This window comes from Acanthaster planci, linkage group LG02 (genome assembly GCF_054643075.1).
Source record: "Acanthaster planci isolate LZ-2023a linkage group LG02, COTS_SCS, whole genome shotgun sequence".
NCBI lineage: Eukaryota > Metazoa > Echinodermata > Asteroidea > Valvatida > Acanthasteridae > Acanthaster > Acanthaster planci.
In genome coordinates this window covers 16,601,872-16,617,343 of record NC_141778.1, presented here as the reverse complement: position 1 = coordinate 16,617,343, position 15,472 = coordinate 16,601,872, and the positions used below count along the sequence as shown (strand labels likewise).

The following is a 15,472-nucleotide window of genomic DNA, read 5'->3' as shown; positions in this document are numbered from 1 at the left end:
TCAGTGCCTTAATAATAGTCTGTGGGAGGAAATGCGATGCCCCCCTTTCGATGGTATAGCAAAATATGACTGCTAGGGTTAATAAACTCACTCCTTTGTTGAAACTCAAAGTTTCAGACATTTTATGCAGTGATTTATTAATAGTTTGTCACAGCAGACCATAATATGCGTATGATGCATGAATGAATCAAAAACAATGTGCTAAATTACCTGAGATACGACTATGCCATCAGCTGGTGTAAAAAGGGTTAGTGTGTACATGCAGGGGTAGCCTGTGTGGATATTAAGGTACAGTACATCATGCATATTGATTGCTATATGCTTAATGGAACAGCAACAACAGAAATCAATTATGAACACAACATACAAAAACCTTGCCTTGGACTGAAACTGCAGGTGCAGGTTTTAGTGAATATAGCATATACAGATACATGTATCATACATGTACAGGTAAATGTATGCACATACTGGTACATGTAGATTTAAACCACAGTTTAACCCTAACAGTCCTCAGTCCTCCAACAGGTGAAGGATTGGGGACTTTTAGGGTTAAGACTATCAGATTATCTAAACTGTACACATAGGTTCAGAGAGCACAAACTTTCAGGAAAACGGAAAACACATCCCCGGTGACCAGTACAATTAATACTTCTCGCTGGTACATTTTTCCTGTTATAGGTTTAACCATACAAATGTCAAATTCCTCATACATGTATGACAAATTTCATCAAACGAAAGGTACTTCTGTTCCCTGTCAATAAGGGAGGGCGAAATGCAGAAAAAACTGACTTTAAGACTGTCCTCCCACATACCTTTTGGCTTATACTAAAAATGATTGTCAAAACCAAGAAGAATCACCTCCCACCAATAAAAAGAGGAAAGACGGAGCATATGTTTCACAAGAGTTTGAACTTTCAGTTCCTAAAAAAGAAGCAACCCCCCATCCTCATGCTAGATATGCCACTGTTTTTGAGATACAGGGGCAGGGAACAAAGCAATACGCATACCTTCATCACAAAGCGATCCTCCCCATCCTACAGAACAGATGCACTCTCCTGATGAGGTGTTACAGTGACCGTGCATGCAGTCGGGGATACATTGCCTCAGGTTACACAACTCCCCATCCCAACCACTGTCGCAGCTGAAACAGCAACCGACAGACATGTTACAAACTGAAAGGCAGTGTTGCTGTCTTTGAATCCATGTATATACTGTACATGTACATGTGTATGACCCAACCTAACAACCTAGCGACCGTTGCAATATACATGTACATGTACACTTGAACCTGTTTCAAGATAATCTGTTGTGTGATTATACAATGAAAGTGTACTTACATGCATTCTCCGTGTGTTTCACAGTGACCATTAGAACAGCCTTCCTTGCAAATGACAGGTGTAGGTTCTGTAAAAAGATAGACAAAAAAGACGTAACTGACAAACCCTACATTAGACATGTATGGTTATACATGTAGTACATGTACTGTACTTTGGCTACTGTGTAGGTTGCTTGGCAATGGAGAGTGAGATACAGGTTAGCAGTATAGGTATAATCTGCAGTAAGATCACAGCTATCTCTTCTCAATGCTCACAGGGCCCTATACGTACAGTCATTTGCAAAAGTTTAGGACCACCCACACAAAATGCATCAACCATATGCTGCTGGGTTTAATTTGAAGTTGCATGCTGAATCTCGGGAAATTTTCAAGATTTTCCGTTTTAAAGTTCTTCCAAAATTCCACAAAATTGACTGTCTGGTGGCTACTCTAATCTGACAGATGACATCTATTGACGCTCGAGTATTTCACCCAGGCATGCCACCTTGTATAAAAAGAGAGCCCAGATTGTGCGGTGTTACACACATGTACGTAATTTTCTTCTGTTCCCGAAATTGGCCCAGTACGCTGCTGGGTTTTTTCAAATGCGGACCAGATTAGCATGCAGCGGTATTGTCTCGCTCATCACTGGAGTACTGGAGTGCTTTTGTCCCTGGTGATAATCCACTTGCGCTGAATGCCACAAAGAGTACTATAGTCTTACAAAACAATGACAGATTTCCTCAACTACTTGCAACTGAAAAAATGCTGGCAATTTCCGGCAGCCCTGTCTTTTGTTCCAAGTACGGTCTTTTGTTACAAAACCATCCCCCCCCATCTGATTTCAAGCACCCCGGCTTTGCGTAAAAAGCCAACATCTCTGGTTCCAGACAAACTGGCAAAAAGTGGTTAACCTGAAGAAAATTCAAACTTAAACCAATCAATCATGGCAATTTTCGTTTATTTTCAATGTGTAACCTTAGTAGTTTGGTTAAACAGCCTTTTGACTTCCTTTCCATAATTTGAAATGTTAACACTCTGATATTTAGTGTGCCCTCCTTTATTTCTGATTACTTAAACTATTTTTTTTACCCATGCTGCCTTACAGACAAAGTATTATACAAAATATACTACCTTTGCAAAAATTTCATTCAAATGGGCATACATGTACATGTATAGCACTACTGTGATGTATGGCACAGACAGTGACAGAAACAGGTGGTCTTAAACTTTGGCTAATGACTGTACTCTTGGATGGAGTAAGGCAAATTAATGTAGTAAAGCATCTTCCCTGAGGAATGCAAGCACCATGGGTAATCATGGGGTTTAAAGCCTACAAACGGCACGTCAGTTGAACACCAGAACCACTGGCCCACGGTGTTTTAAAACAACCTTCTGATTATTTCTAACAAGAGGGGGGTGACAATGACTGCTCCATGTATATGTACATGGCTGATGCACCCATGTAGCCTTGAACTTTAAGTGACCACAATAACAAAACTATATGTCAGATGGAGTCGAAACTTCACCTTTGAACTCATAATGCAAGTTACAAACTGCCTCATCACCACTATCCTGCCCCATACCTGGAGTCGGTGGAATAACACCCACGCAGTCACACATAGATGCATTGGCTGCTGGTGGAGTGAACCCGATGGGGGCGCAGGTGTTGGGACAGATCCCATTATTAATGCACGCTGGGACAATGGACATTTCGGTCCTTCCCGACTCAGCCAGAGTGTAGGGATCTGGACAGGGGGAACAGGGTAAGCAGCTGCTACTATGGCAGAAAGTGCTGGATAATGGAGAAGAAAAAAAAAACAGTCAATGACATGACTGTCTATTTACATGTACATGTACAATAAACCTCATTCAAATCATGACAAATGAAGTCAATGTCCATTCCCTCTCTTGGGTCATGAATGTACAAATTGGCCAGGACATTTTTTTATCCGGTAAAGCTCAGCATATACAGAAATTTATCACGGCACTGGTTTGGGTCTAATATATATGCACATGAACAACCTGAGCTAAATTTCTGACAGCTAGTAGCAAATGCTTCTTATCTAGCGTGGTGAGCCAAATTCAGCTGGGAACCAGTCAGAAGATATATACACACATGCATGCCTGACATTGTCAATGATTGTGGCTGGCTTCTGTTTCTTTTTTGCTTTTACAGGATCACTGCAATTCAATTTTTTAATGCAAAATCTTTAAATTCACCTTTTTATTTTGATAAAGTTCACTTTCAATATTTATTCCACCATTTTAAAGGTTTCTTCCTGCCTTTTGGGTTTTTATGTTGAGTATTTCCACATTTGTAAGTGAAAGTGTGATGTCATCTCTCAAGTAAAATTGGTTTGTGCACAAAAGCTGCTAGATTTGCAATATTTTTTCTGACCTGAATTTCTTTTTCTTCGGTGATTTATTGTTGTGTACGTTCGAAGTATTAAGCCCAGTGCAACCCTTTCTTAGATGTGTTTCAGAGAGTAAATTCTTTAAAATACAGTACACGTACACTACCAGTTCTTCCCTGAATGACATCAGGGTTCTCAGCTGTCAAAGAAAGCATGGGCAATTATAGGTCTATAAAATGTGCACTTTTCAAAACATCTAACCCCCCAAAAAGTCAAATAGGTTTCATCCCGAGAATGAAGCAGCAGAAAAAAAAGGGTGTCTACAAAAAAATTCATTGATGCTACCCATTATAAGTACATGTACATGTAAGGTACGCATCTATATGTACATGTACTTAGCAGGTACCGGTAGACGTAATGAACTTTTTGTAGACACACTTTTAAGTGCAACTATACACTCTTTTTCAGCAGGTTTCATGCGACGGTGTTACATGCGCACTACACATGTATGCTGATGGAACATCAAAGTGTGGGCATCACATGTCCACCTACACCAACCTCCTCTTCAGAACTCACCCAGGACGGCATTCTCTCACACAACTCCAATCCTCTGGCGCCTCTTTGATGTATATGGGTGGGCAGGCAGCCAGCGCTCGGTGTTTTGCTATCATCGTTACCATCAGTATGCACATTTGCAAGTACATTTTGTACCAGGGTCCTTTTCGCACACACTTATAGATGGAGAGAAATTAAAAAAATGTATGATGGGTTAATTTGTATCAGATAATTCAGTTCACTGTAAAATTTTAGGACTGTTTTTTACAAATGGTACATGTGCAACTGCACCTGTAACAAAGAACAGAAATTGCAAGCGGGATTACGAGGTACATGTATCTTTATTTGGAGATAATGTACATGTAATGTACAATGTACATGTACATACAGTGTACGCATATTCATGTTCCAGTTGTCTTTGTGTTCCTTCCTCCATGATGCCACATTTTTTTTCAAAAATCAACAATCTGTAATTTGCATGAGTAATACTGTAGTTGTAATGTTTGTACACAAACATACAGGCATGACAGGTGTAGGCCTATTACATGTATGTACATGTATCGGTAAATTCCAATACTGCCCAGTGTTGATCTGTTTCCAGCCACCAGAAGAGGCCTTGTATATGTGCATGCTTTAAAAAGCACCCTACAAGAATTTCATGTACACGTACCTGTAAATTGTTGGAATTTACAATGAACTTAAAAAGGAGGAATTTCCAGTGGGTATCAGTCACAAAACGAGGGTTTTACATACAGACATAAGGGACACTAGGTTGCAATTTCAACTCAGAAAGGATACATGTAGTTTGGTTCAAATGGGAGTGATAGGGAAACTGTGCCTAACACACTACCCGTACATGTACATGTATATGTACTAGCACGTCTGTAATTCTTCAGTCCATGTACATTGTACATGTACATGTACATGAGAACAAAGGAAATACCCCATACATGTAAGAACACAACTTTAAGGGTGTGTACCCCATTGTGATGTGGGATGTGATTTTGTGAACATTGTCAGGGATATAAACAGCATCCCTCGGGTTTTCAAAACGTCGCATCCCACATCACCTGATCACATTAATCAATTGCTAAGGGTACATGTACATGTACTTGTACAATGCATGCTGGAAAACTAATATCTGTGTCAGGCATACAAGTTAAACATTGTGTAACTTACAAACAACATTCTGTGGGATTTGCATGACATCGTACGGTACTGTACAAACACACTGAACCCGTAGTTGGGGCACTTGATACCCATAGTGAAATTTCTGACAATACACACACTGTACATACATGAATGTACAGTACCTTAGCGTACATGTACAGAACAGTGTATGCGCGTAACGTCCAAAGTCTGACATTTGAAGCTTTTCATGGTCAGACGGTTGGGATATGGTAGCAAGTAAACTAGATACAAGTAGGTTTGCGGCAGCACCATGCCTACAGTATATCTTTTTTTTGTGGGTTCTGAAAAGTTACATGTACATGTAACATCCTCTCCATACATGAACCTCATCACTGCCTCCTACACGCCATAAGCTGCCTCATGAGGCCCACATCATTTGACCCTCTGCAGTCTCCTGACGACAGACAGAGCATACTGTTTGAAATGTTGAGTACAGGTACATTGTACAACCGGTTCTTATCAGAACCCCACATACTCAAAAAAAGAGCATCCATGGTGCCAGCACACTGTACCAGTATCTAGTTTACATATTAAAGTTTATTCTGATTTTTCCCCCCAAATGAAGCAGGAAAAGAGCATCAGATTGTTCTACTTCCGCAGCATAAATATCATTAACATGACTTGCACAAAACTGGAAGCGAAAGGAAGTACAGTACATTGTAATAAGGTTTCGATTTTCAGAACCGGTTTTGTGGGGGTTTGAATGTGGAGGTACATGTACATGTATGGACAATGCAAAATGAAGCATATTCGGATGGGAGTTTACATTTAATTTGAAAAACGTGTCAAGAAAACTTTTCAAAACTTAGAAAATGTGTAAATGTCCCTCCCTTACCACAGTGTCATCGAAAACTTTAGACGTCATCGAAAACTGTAAACACAACAAGCCGTATACAATGTATATACATGTAGTTGACACAAAGTTCCAGTGATGAAATCATGGTACATATACATGTACATGTGTGTTCCTTTGATATGACCGAGCAGGGTGTGTTCTGAAAATCAGATTACATTTTACAGGCACAATAAATAATATTTACAATAAATATGGTACGAACGCCAGATTGCGATCGTGAAACCTCTGGTTCCATTTAAATGTTTGACAAACTTTGTAAATGGATTTGGAACTTTTTTCATTTAAACATTTTAATGTGTTAACGTCCCACCCTTCAACATCATGTGCTTACTACAGTATTTGTGTAACTTCAGCAATAAAAATTCCATGTACATTTAAGTTCATCAAACGTAATTACGTGCTGTGCAGTAGTTTTTTTTGGTTCATCAAGGTGGTATAGTTGAAGGTCCATCACAATCAAATGCCAGGGTGTGCAATGCTATTAAAAGCCAAATGCGCAAATATTTTAAATTTTAAAAGCAGTACATGTACACTCTAAGAGTAAATACATGTACAGCATTACTTTCTTTTTGACAATAGGTAATTAATTGTGCGTGTAGTTTCAATTTTGAAACTGTGATTTAAAAAAAAAAAAGCAGATGTAGTGAAAGAAGTTTGAATGTACATGTACATTGGCATACATGGGTACACATGTACACGTACAGGTAGTAATGCACCAAATACAGTGTACATGTACATGTACATAAAACACTGGTGGATGTACATGTACCACTCCAAATACGGTAATTAATCTAGAGGACTGTCTCAATATGACAGATTGTGTAAAACTTACACTGTACTTGTACACATACATTGTACCGGTACATACTGTACATGCGGTATGGTACATAAATGTACCTACATGTACACGTACAATGTAGAGTATACATGATATGCTTGAAAAAGACATACACATGTACAAGTACATTGTACAATGAACACAAAATGTACACTGTTTACAGTCAAAGTCCATGGGACTGTGCAAATAACAATGCAATACATAATGTATGTATATATGTACATGTACCGGTACGCTGCGTGAATGAACAGGACTATCAGATTACGGGTTTTTCTGAACATTACAAATGAAGCAGTTTTTTTTACACTAACTGTATAGTCTGCATGCACATGAATGTACTGCACCATTCTTCAAATCAACAGACCATGACTCCATGTACGGTACACCTTACCCATGATCTCTGCGCATAATTATGAATATCTGAATCCCTCTGCTGGAGGGATGCCCATCGTAGTACTCCCATTGTTGCAGCTGCAGTGCAGTGGATGACTTACATGTACATCTACAGTGTGTGTATCGTGAAGATGTACCGAGAATCTGAAAAGAAATCAGTAAAGCACGATTTCAATATTATCAGAAAGGATCCGATGCGATGAAATAACTTGTCATTTTACCCTACCCTAGGCCGAGTATAAAATCATATGAAAATCATAGGATTTACTGGTAGCCCTCCCACACGTACAAGTGCACATGTACATGTAGGTTTAACAGCGATTTTCATTCCTGGTACATGTACCATGCAATTAGGGAGTTCAAACTTTAAAATCCATATTAGACCACTTAAAACTGTTTTCGGATTTACATACTGCCTACTAATTTTCACGCCCGCCCTCAATTTTTTAAGTGTACGTACATGTAAATTTTTTCCCCCAAAATGTACGGTGTATTTTCCAGGCATAGTTTTCAACATCAATAGGCACATGCAGTCACGTTGGCTTCACACACAAATTACAGCAAAATGACCTCAACAAAATGTTTTGTGCGCAGAAATGAAAGTGCCACAGCCCATGGCTACATGTACACCCATACATGTACTTCTACAAGTGTGGATATCATTTCTTTGTTCTCCTGGGGTTAACGTTACTGGGGGAAAAAGCTCCTCTTTCTCCCACTAACTACTCCAAGCTACGCAAAAAGTTTTAAGATTTGCTGGACAGTTCCTCTTCATTTTGCTACAGATGACTCTAAACCCGAAATGCCTCTGAAGACGTACATGTATTTCCGAGAGAATTGCTGTGTGGACGTGCGCTAGTCCACACGATGCCATCACACCTTACATAATGTGGACCTCTTTTGTGCAGATGTCCACACTACAGTACATGTACATACATGTATAACTGTATGCCACCCCTACATGTGAGAGCGTGATGCGTTCTCATGACTACCCTGTACATAAAGACAAACATTGTGGACTTTCAGGCTCCATGCCAGTACGTGTAAATGCCCCACACTGACTGCATGGAAAGAATTCTTTGCTGTCACAGCATTTTGTGGTACATGTACTGGATGGTTTGTACTTAAAAAGATGGATGGCAGGTCTACATGTACATGTACACATGAACATACATACATTGTGCCAGTAGTACATGTACGTACATGTACATGTAGAAACAGGTACCAGTGGGGCAGCTACTGGCAGACTGGTATACATACCGGTAACTTCTTAAATTACTGCATGGACAAAATGGAACCCTCAAAACTGTTCTATTTGGCAATGAAATTGAAATGTACACTACATGTAGGACTGACATGTACCGGTAATTTTCAAAATGGCAGTGGGCTTCACAACTGTTTTTCCCACTGATCATCTTTGGATACTTACCAATATCCTTCAAAATGACTGAAAGCTCCTTTCTATAAGAAATATGCAAGACAGAAGTTCTCTATTCTAATAAAGTCAATGGCTTGCAGGAAAGTCAATGATTCCAAAGGTTCCTGTATCAGTAAACATGGCTTGGATTGCTACTGTACTGGTCACTATTTCACAGGAAACAGAGAAAAATTGTGCAAGGGAATAATCTGATGGCCTGATGACAAGGCCTGTGTTCATGCACAAGCATTTGTTTCATTAACTGCAGGTGCTTATTACACTGTAAGGTGGCTACAAGTGTAGAATGAATGGTAGAGAATGCAGGCTCTTATTTCCTCATCAAATTGTAAACACAATGCTTATTTTGCAATCACTTTGAAACCACTTCCTTGTTTGAACAAAGCAATCCATAACACAAAATGATTCTTATACATGTAGTAAATGTAAAAGTACATGTACCGATACACGTACATTTTTTTTATTCCCTTCACTTTACATGCATTTTCCATGTAATATAAAAAGACAGCAATGGTACCGGTACATATATAGTTGATGGATGGAGACCCCCAAGAAGCATTGTCAAGAGGAGGACCCACAGACACTGATGACAAGACTACAGAAACTACTACTACTAGTTACAGTGTACATGTACATGTAACTAAGAAAATAATGTGCAAAAATAAATACATGTAATACACATACAGTAATATATAGGCTGTAACCCTGTGGTATATAACTTAATGTTAGATAAATAATTATTAATAATTTATATTTGTTTTTATGCTTAAACATACTGGTAGAGGAACATGCATAGATGTGGTAAATGTATTAATGTACATGTACATGTAGGTAAAACATGCAGCTACAAATGTACATACATACATACATGTACATGTACATGCATGTACAATGTACATGTACACTGTACGTGAACATCGTTACAAACATTTTGCAAAAGAAAGTCAGCTTTGGATAAGCTTGTTAATGAGGGTAAAAGGTTAAATTCTCCATCAATATCATTTTGCAAATTGCACGATTTGTGTGTGTGTGTTTTAGAATAGTATCGAGAATGGAAATCTAAGAAATTTTCAAAATCTTGTGAGAATAGAATTAAATCATCTTCACTTAATCAAGCAACTGTGCAGTGTCGCCAGATCAAGCCTTGGTCCCTGACCTGGTGAATGCTGTACTAGTTTTAACGAATGGCAGAGTGGCGACATCAATATACATGTACACTAGACTAGAATTTCAAAAACAGAAACAGTGGAGGAACGTAAACCAATGATTGGCCTGGGTCAGTTAAGCCCTACAAGAAGTACCGGTACATGTACATGTATGGGGCTCATAAGAAGCTTTTCACAAATGTGGTTGTGGGCCATCACTGGCGATGTGAACATGGTGAAGGTGTGGTTGTGGGCCATACTGGCGATGTGAAGGTGTGGTTGTGGGCCATCACTGGCGATGTGAAGGTGCGGTTGTGGGCCATCACTGGCGATGTGAAGGTGGGGTTGTGGGCCATCACTGGCGATGTGAAGGTGTGGTTGTGGGCCATCACTTACGATGTGCAGGTGTGGTTGTGGTCCATCACTTGCAATGTGAAGGTGGGGTTCTAGGCAATCACTGACGATGTGAAGCACAAACGCACTCACAACAATACCAAAATGAGTCAACTTTGTGTCACTTGATGATTCAAAGGTCAAGTTGTCTGTCCATTTGAGGCACAGACGGTCGAGTTGCCCCACCCGTCATGCCAGTCGAGTTGTTCCAACTTGAGCTGGCAAACGGTCGAGCTGGCAAACGGTTGAGATGTCTGAGCCTAGTGACCACTAGCCCCATGACTCGGCCTGGCTACAATGTACATAGGACTACTCGCCTTGCTACAACAAGGTAAGCATGGGGCTACCAGTATGCAGATCTGTAAACAGGGCCCTAAGTACATGTACATGCCAGAGCTATAAGTTAGGCGTTGTACATAACTGTACACACATTCACAAAATACGCAAGTTAGGCCTACAACATACATGTACATACGTGTACAAAATCTGACAAAACACACAGAAACATGCTGTCAATTATCCACAAGACATATAGGCTTTGGACTTTGTAGAATAAATTATATTAAAAATGGCAACCAATTACATTAAAAAAAAGCTGAAAGAAACAACAAGGCATGTTTGCTCTCTTTCGTTTGAGCATTTCATACCTGGGACCCGACTGGCACTGGAATCGTGGCGTGCATAGACTGCTAGTGCATTCACTGCATTATGAATAGATGAAATGTCTCAGTTCCCCATACACACTCTATACAGCTTGCGACCACCATGGAGGAATGGGTTTTTATTCCTCCATGCGACCACAAACCAGTCGACTTGAGTACATTATTAATCATGTTATCGCTCGTGTTGTCAGTACGACCTAGGCTTACATGTACCTTGACCAACATGTAGGCGTAGGGAGTAGGGTCACGATAACCACTGAGCCTTCAAGTACATTGAATATAAAAAGAACGGAGTAATTGCAGAAAACCCAGCCACACGAAAACACCCCCTAAAAATCAATGGCTACATGTTCGTAGCCAAGTGGAGGTTGTTTGACTTCGGGTTATCCTTGCTGTGTCAAGGTACACATTGTGTACTGCATTGAAGTCATTCTTGAGAACAAAGCACTGCAACACAAAGTGAATGGGGATGGTGGAAGAATTTTCCTTAAGTCCAATGTGGGTCCCGGGGAGCGTGGAACATTATGTCACTTGACCCCTCATTGTCTCGACGGCTGTTCCATGTCAAGACATCTAAACTGCTGCCAAAGTTTTGGAAGAGCCCATTGGTACATGCAGTACCTTATCGCACAGTCCGTGTATTAGATACATAAATACCAGAACAACGTGAGTGAAATCATTCAATAAATGGCGCTAAGAAAGCGGAGAGGCTAAGGATCATCTCTGTGTGCAAAAGAAATTGCGCCCACGATGATAAGTGGGTGCGCCGAAAATGCTCAGTACGCCGACACGAAATTGCATATATGGATGTGTGGTTTGCTTGGGCGGTATTTCGGTATTACCGAATACCGCGGTTTTGTTTTTAATACTGAGCAATACCGACTAACAATCCATGAATACCGGAATACCAACTAATTTGGTATTGGATTTCAATACCGCGGTATTCTGGCTAATTTGTTCAGAATGTTCTCACAACCCTCATAAGATGAAAGCAGACAATTATATTCACAACACTGACTGCATACTTTGTGGTTTCAGTCATCCAGCATCACGTTTGTATTGTCTCTTTTGGTGAGGAGATAAAACGTAACGTGATACTTCAGCATGCAGCCACCAACCTGCCTGTCAAAAGGTTTTGTTTCCCTATCGCCGCCGTCAAGTTTGCCATTTTGGAATAGCTTGTAGGCAGTGCTTTTTGTATTACTCATTGGCACATGTATGCGTACATGTATCACAGCCCTACAGGTTGGGAATTAAAAATCAGCTGGTCTTCCGTGTCCACACTGGACTTTATTTTCCAAAGATTTTTATTGGCGGATCAGAAAATGCGAATGCTGCTTGTGCTAGCCTTGTGCTCTCTTTGGGTCTTTTTTGTCCTTCATATCCCACATGTACAAGTATTGTGTGAAAATCTATCTAACCAAAGCCAGGAATGTGTGTTATAAACTATAAAATGATACCATAAATCTGCACCTGTTCGACATCCATGGCAATCAACAATCTTTTTTATTGTTCTCACATTCGTTCCAACCACACGAAAAGAGAAGCAAAAACCCGATTCGTCACTTGTCACTGCTTGTATTTCAGTTTTTCCGGAATAAAATTAGGACAACGTGGCAACGTGGTTGATCAAAAAGATCTCTCGGTTATGATTAATCAAATACCTTGTGATGTGTTTAGAATAATAAACTTAACTGTCATAGGACAACATGTTTAATGTGCATGTGAAATATAAAAAAGCAAATACATGTGAAAGCATTGATCCAGGGATTTTTAAAGACTTTCCAATCGCCATGGATGACGACGAAGCCAACAGTAACTAACCTGCATGTACATGTAGGCCTGTGTGTACCTGCAAGAATGTGAAGGCTCATTAACTAAAGCCCCCATCCATGTAAGTAGTCTTTCCAACACAAATTGTGTCACGGAGAGACATGTTTTTTGTTTAATTTTTCGCCTCTCTTTTGATTTTTGACACAAGCTGCATGACACGAATGATTGGTAGTCCGAGATCACTCGCCCACTGCAGCGCGGTCGCCCGTGAGCGAGATGGTTGCTGAAGAAACATAATGTGATGAACGAGTACTGCGATTGGATAGCTGTGTCTTGCCAAATGTACGTCATGAAAATGCACAGTCTCATTGACGGGCACGTCCATTAGTTGGACTCTTGAGATCCGAGAATGGTCATGCGAACTTATTTGGGGCGTATTTTATCGGAAATGGGATGGAAATTTTTGTTTTGGGGTTTCTGTAATGAATGTAAAATATCATGGATTTTTTAATCATGCACTATGTGTGTCATGACGACAGGAATCTGGCAACCGATGTCTGTATATCGCGTTGTAGCGTGCGTGCGATAAGCCTTGTGTTGCGCGAATGGAAATTTTGTGGAAGCACGCTCGCTTGAGTACAAGCAGTACAACTTCAAATTAAATTCATGAACACAGAAAACACAAACATAGACATGAGATCAATTATCGTGAATGAACCTGCAGAAAAATTTGTGACGGCAGTGTTTTTTTCGACTTGCAACTATAGAGCTGCATTCGATGCCGCATTTCCATCATGCCTTCATTGGCAACGGTTCGGCCCGGCGGGAACCAGTGTGGTGTAACCGCGCGCATGTTTTTACCACCGCGATTCGCAAACGCTTTATGAATGGGTCGTCAAGAATGGTTTTTCAGGCAACAGAGTCACGAAAACCTTTCGTTGTACCAGGAATTTCGTACAATGTTATTTCGTGCTAACATATTTTCTCCCCATAGAAATATGCACGTTTTCACCGGGACCACAGATATGTGCTTGTTGTAATCGGAATTTTGTTACAACCGAATTCGTAATAAAGAGTCGACTGCCGCATCGCAGAGTTTCCTGAAAGCCACCTTACCATTGCATACGCATAGTGTTAGGGCGCAGCTAAGAGGAGCAGCCACTGGTGACCCGCACGTAATCATTACAAGAACGAACTGTCTCAGTGAGTACCAACGTGACTGTAGCGCATGTGCAGATTTTGACACCGTACGAGCATGGAGGAATAAAACATGTACGAGTGACCACACAGATATAGAAATCTCGGAGCAATAAATTGGTATTTAAAACACCGTCCCTTTTTTAAAAATTCATTCACATAAATAATTTTTATTTGACATCAAATGGACGGATAAATTATCATAGTTATTAAGTTTAGGGGGTTTTGTGACGTTAAAAACCCTTTATGCTGGCCCCTACATGTAGTGTTGTTTGTGGTTTGCCATTGAATCTCAGCTTTTTGATGAAGTCATTGCCTTCTGCAACGAATACCGCGGTATTAGTAAATACCGCGGTGTTTTTTCATGGATACCGCGGTATCGAAAAAGGCAATAACGCCCAAGCCTAATGTGTGGCTAAGGACATGAAGGATGAACATGATGGACCGGGAGTGAGAGTACGTGCCACCTTACGTCCTGCAACGGAAAGTGAATAGGGATGGCGGAAGAATTTTGTAAGTCCAATGTGGGTCCAGGGGAGCGGATACGGGCATACGATGTGGGCCTTGTGTCGTGCAACGCAAAGTAAATGTGGAAGGCGGAAGAATTTGCCCAAGTCGAATGTGGGTCCCGGCATGCCCGGGGAGCAGTTACGCGGATATTACGGGGATACGAAGTGGGCCTTGTGGATGGAAGCGTGACTCCGTAACCGCGTATCCGCGGCTACGAGGTGGGCAAGGTGAGTGGCGGGGTATTCTACAATTGTGCCAAAAGGATGTATAAATCAAACATACCTAACTGCTGAATTCCGAAGTACAACGTAGCTTACACCGCACATTGGATACAAAATGAATCAAGTCGATCGGCATTACACTGTCACTCCCATTAGAAAAGCCAGACATGTTGTTCCAAAGCGTGCAACTTCTTTTCCGGGTTAACTTGTACATTATTTTACTGTCGCATCGTAGGTTACTGCCTACTGTTGTGGGGACGAGGTTGGCTTCAATCTAGGCAAAAGTGAGCGCCCTCAACATCCTCATCAATTTCCAGAATGAACAATGCACCAGTAATACTGCGATGCCCCCATTCCGAAAAGCCAGGAAAAAAGCCTACTGTGGTGTTCAAAACACATACCAAATAGAAGTTTGCGAACCTTTTCTTTCCTGTTCAATGATTGCGGGATTAACGGACAACTTGTGAAGATATTTCCATTTCAAAAAGAGTGAATTTGACCCCGAGCCTGTAAATAATTAAGATGTTTCATTTGGGATGCATCAGCAGGTATAAAAGTGGCAAGATCGGCACCAAAGTAAAAAGCACGATTTGAATTAATAAAAACTTGAAAATCTACTATTGCATTTTTA

At 40.5% G+C, this 15,472-nt stretch overlaps 1 protein-coding gene across 5 annotated transcripts in view; it reads right to left on the bottom strand.

Moving 5' to 3' along the window:
- The window catches only part of LOC110984444 (uncharacterized), a 36,691-nt gene extending 21,639 nt beyond the window's left edge, over positions 1–15,052 (bottom strand). For 3 of the 5 annotated variants that reach the window (XM_022244648.2, XM_022244649.2, XM_022244651.2), the window contains exons 1-6: positions 14,903–15,052; positions 7,504–7,649; positions 4,249–4,403; positions 2,902–3,110; positions 1,338–1,404; positions 1,008–1,141 (exon numbers count right to left, since the gene is read on the bottom strand). In XM_022244648.2, the coding sequence (XP_022100340.2) occupies positions 1,008–1,141; positions 1,338–1,404; positions 2,902–3,110; positions 4,249–4,403; positions 7,504–7,575 (637 nt within the window). In that variant the 5' untranslated portion in view covers positions 7,576–7,649; positions 14,903–15,052. Of the gene's footprint in view, positions 1–1,007; positions 1,142–1,337; positions 1,405–2,901; positions 3,111–4,248; positions 4,404–7,503; positions 7,650–8,934; positions 9,305–14,902 lie in introns of those variants that run through there. The other 2 variants (XM_087133569.1, XM_022244650.2) reach the window with 2 other exon arrangements.
- Between the last annotated feature and the right edge of the window lie 420 nt (positions 15,053–15,472).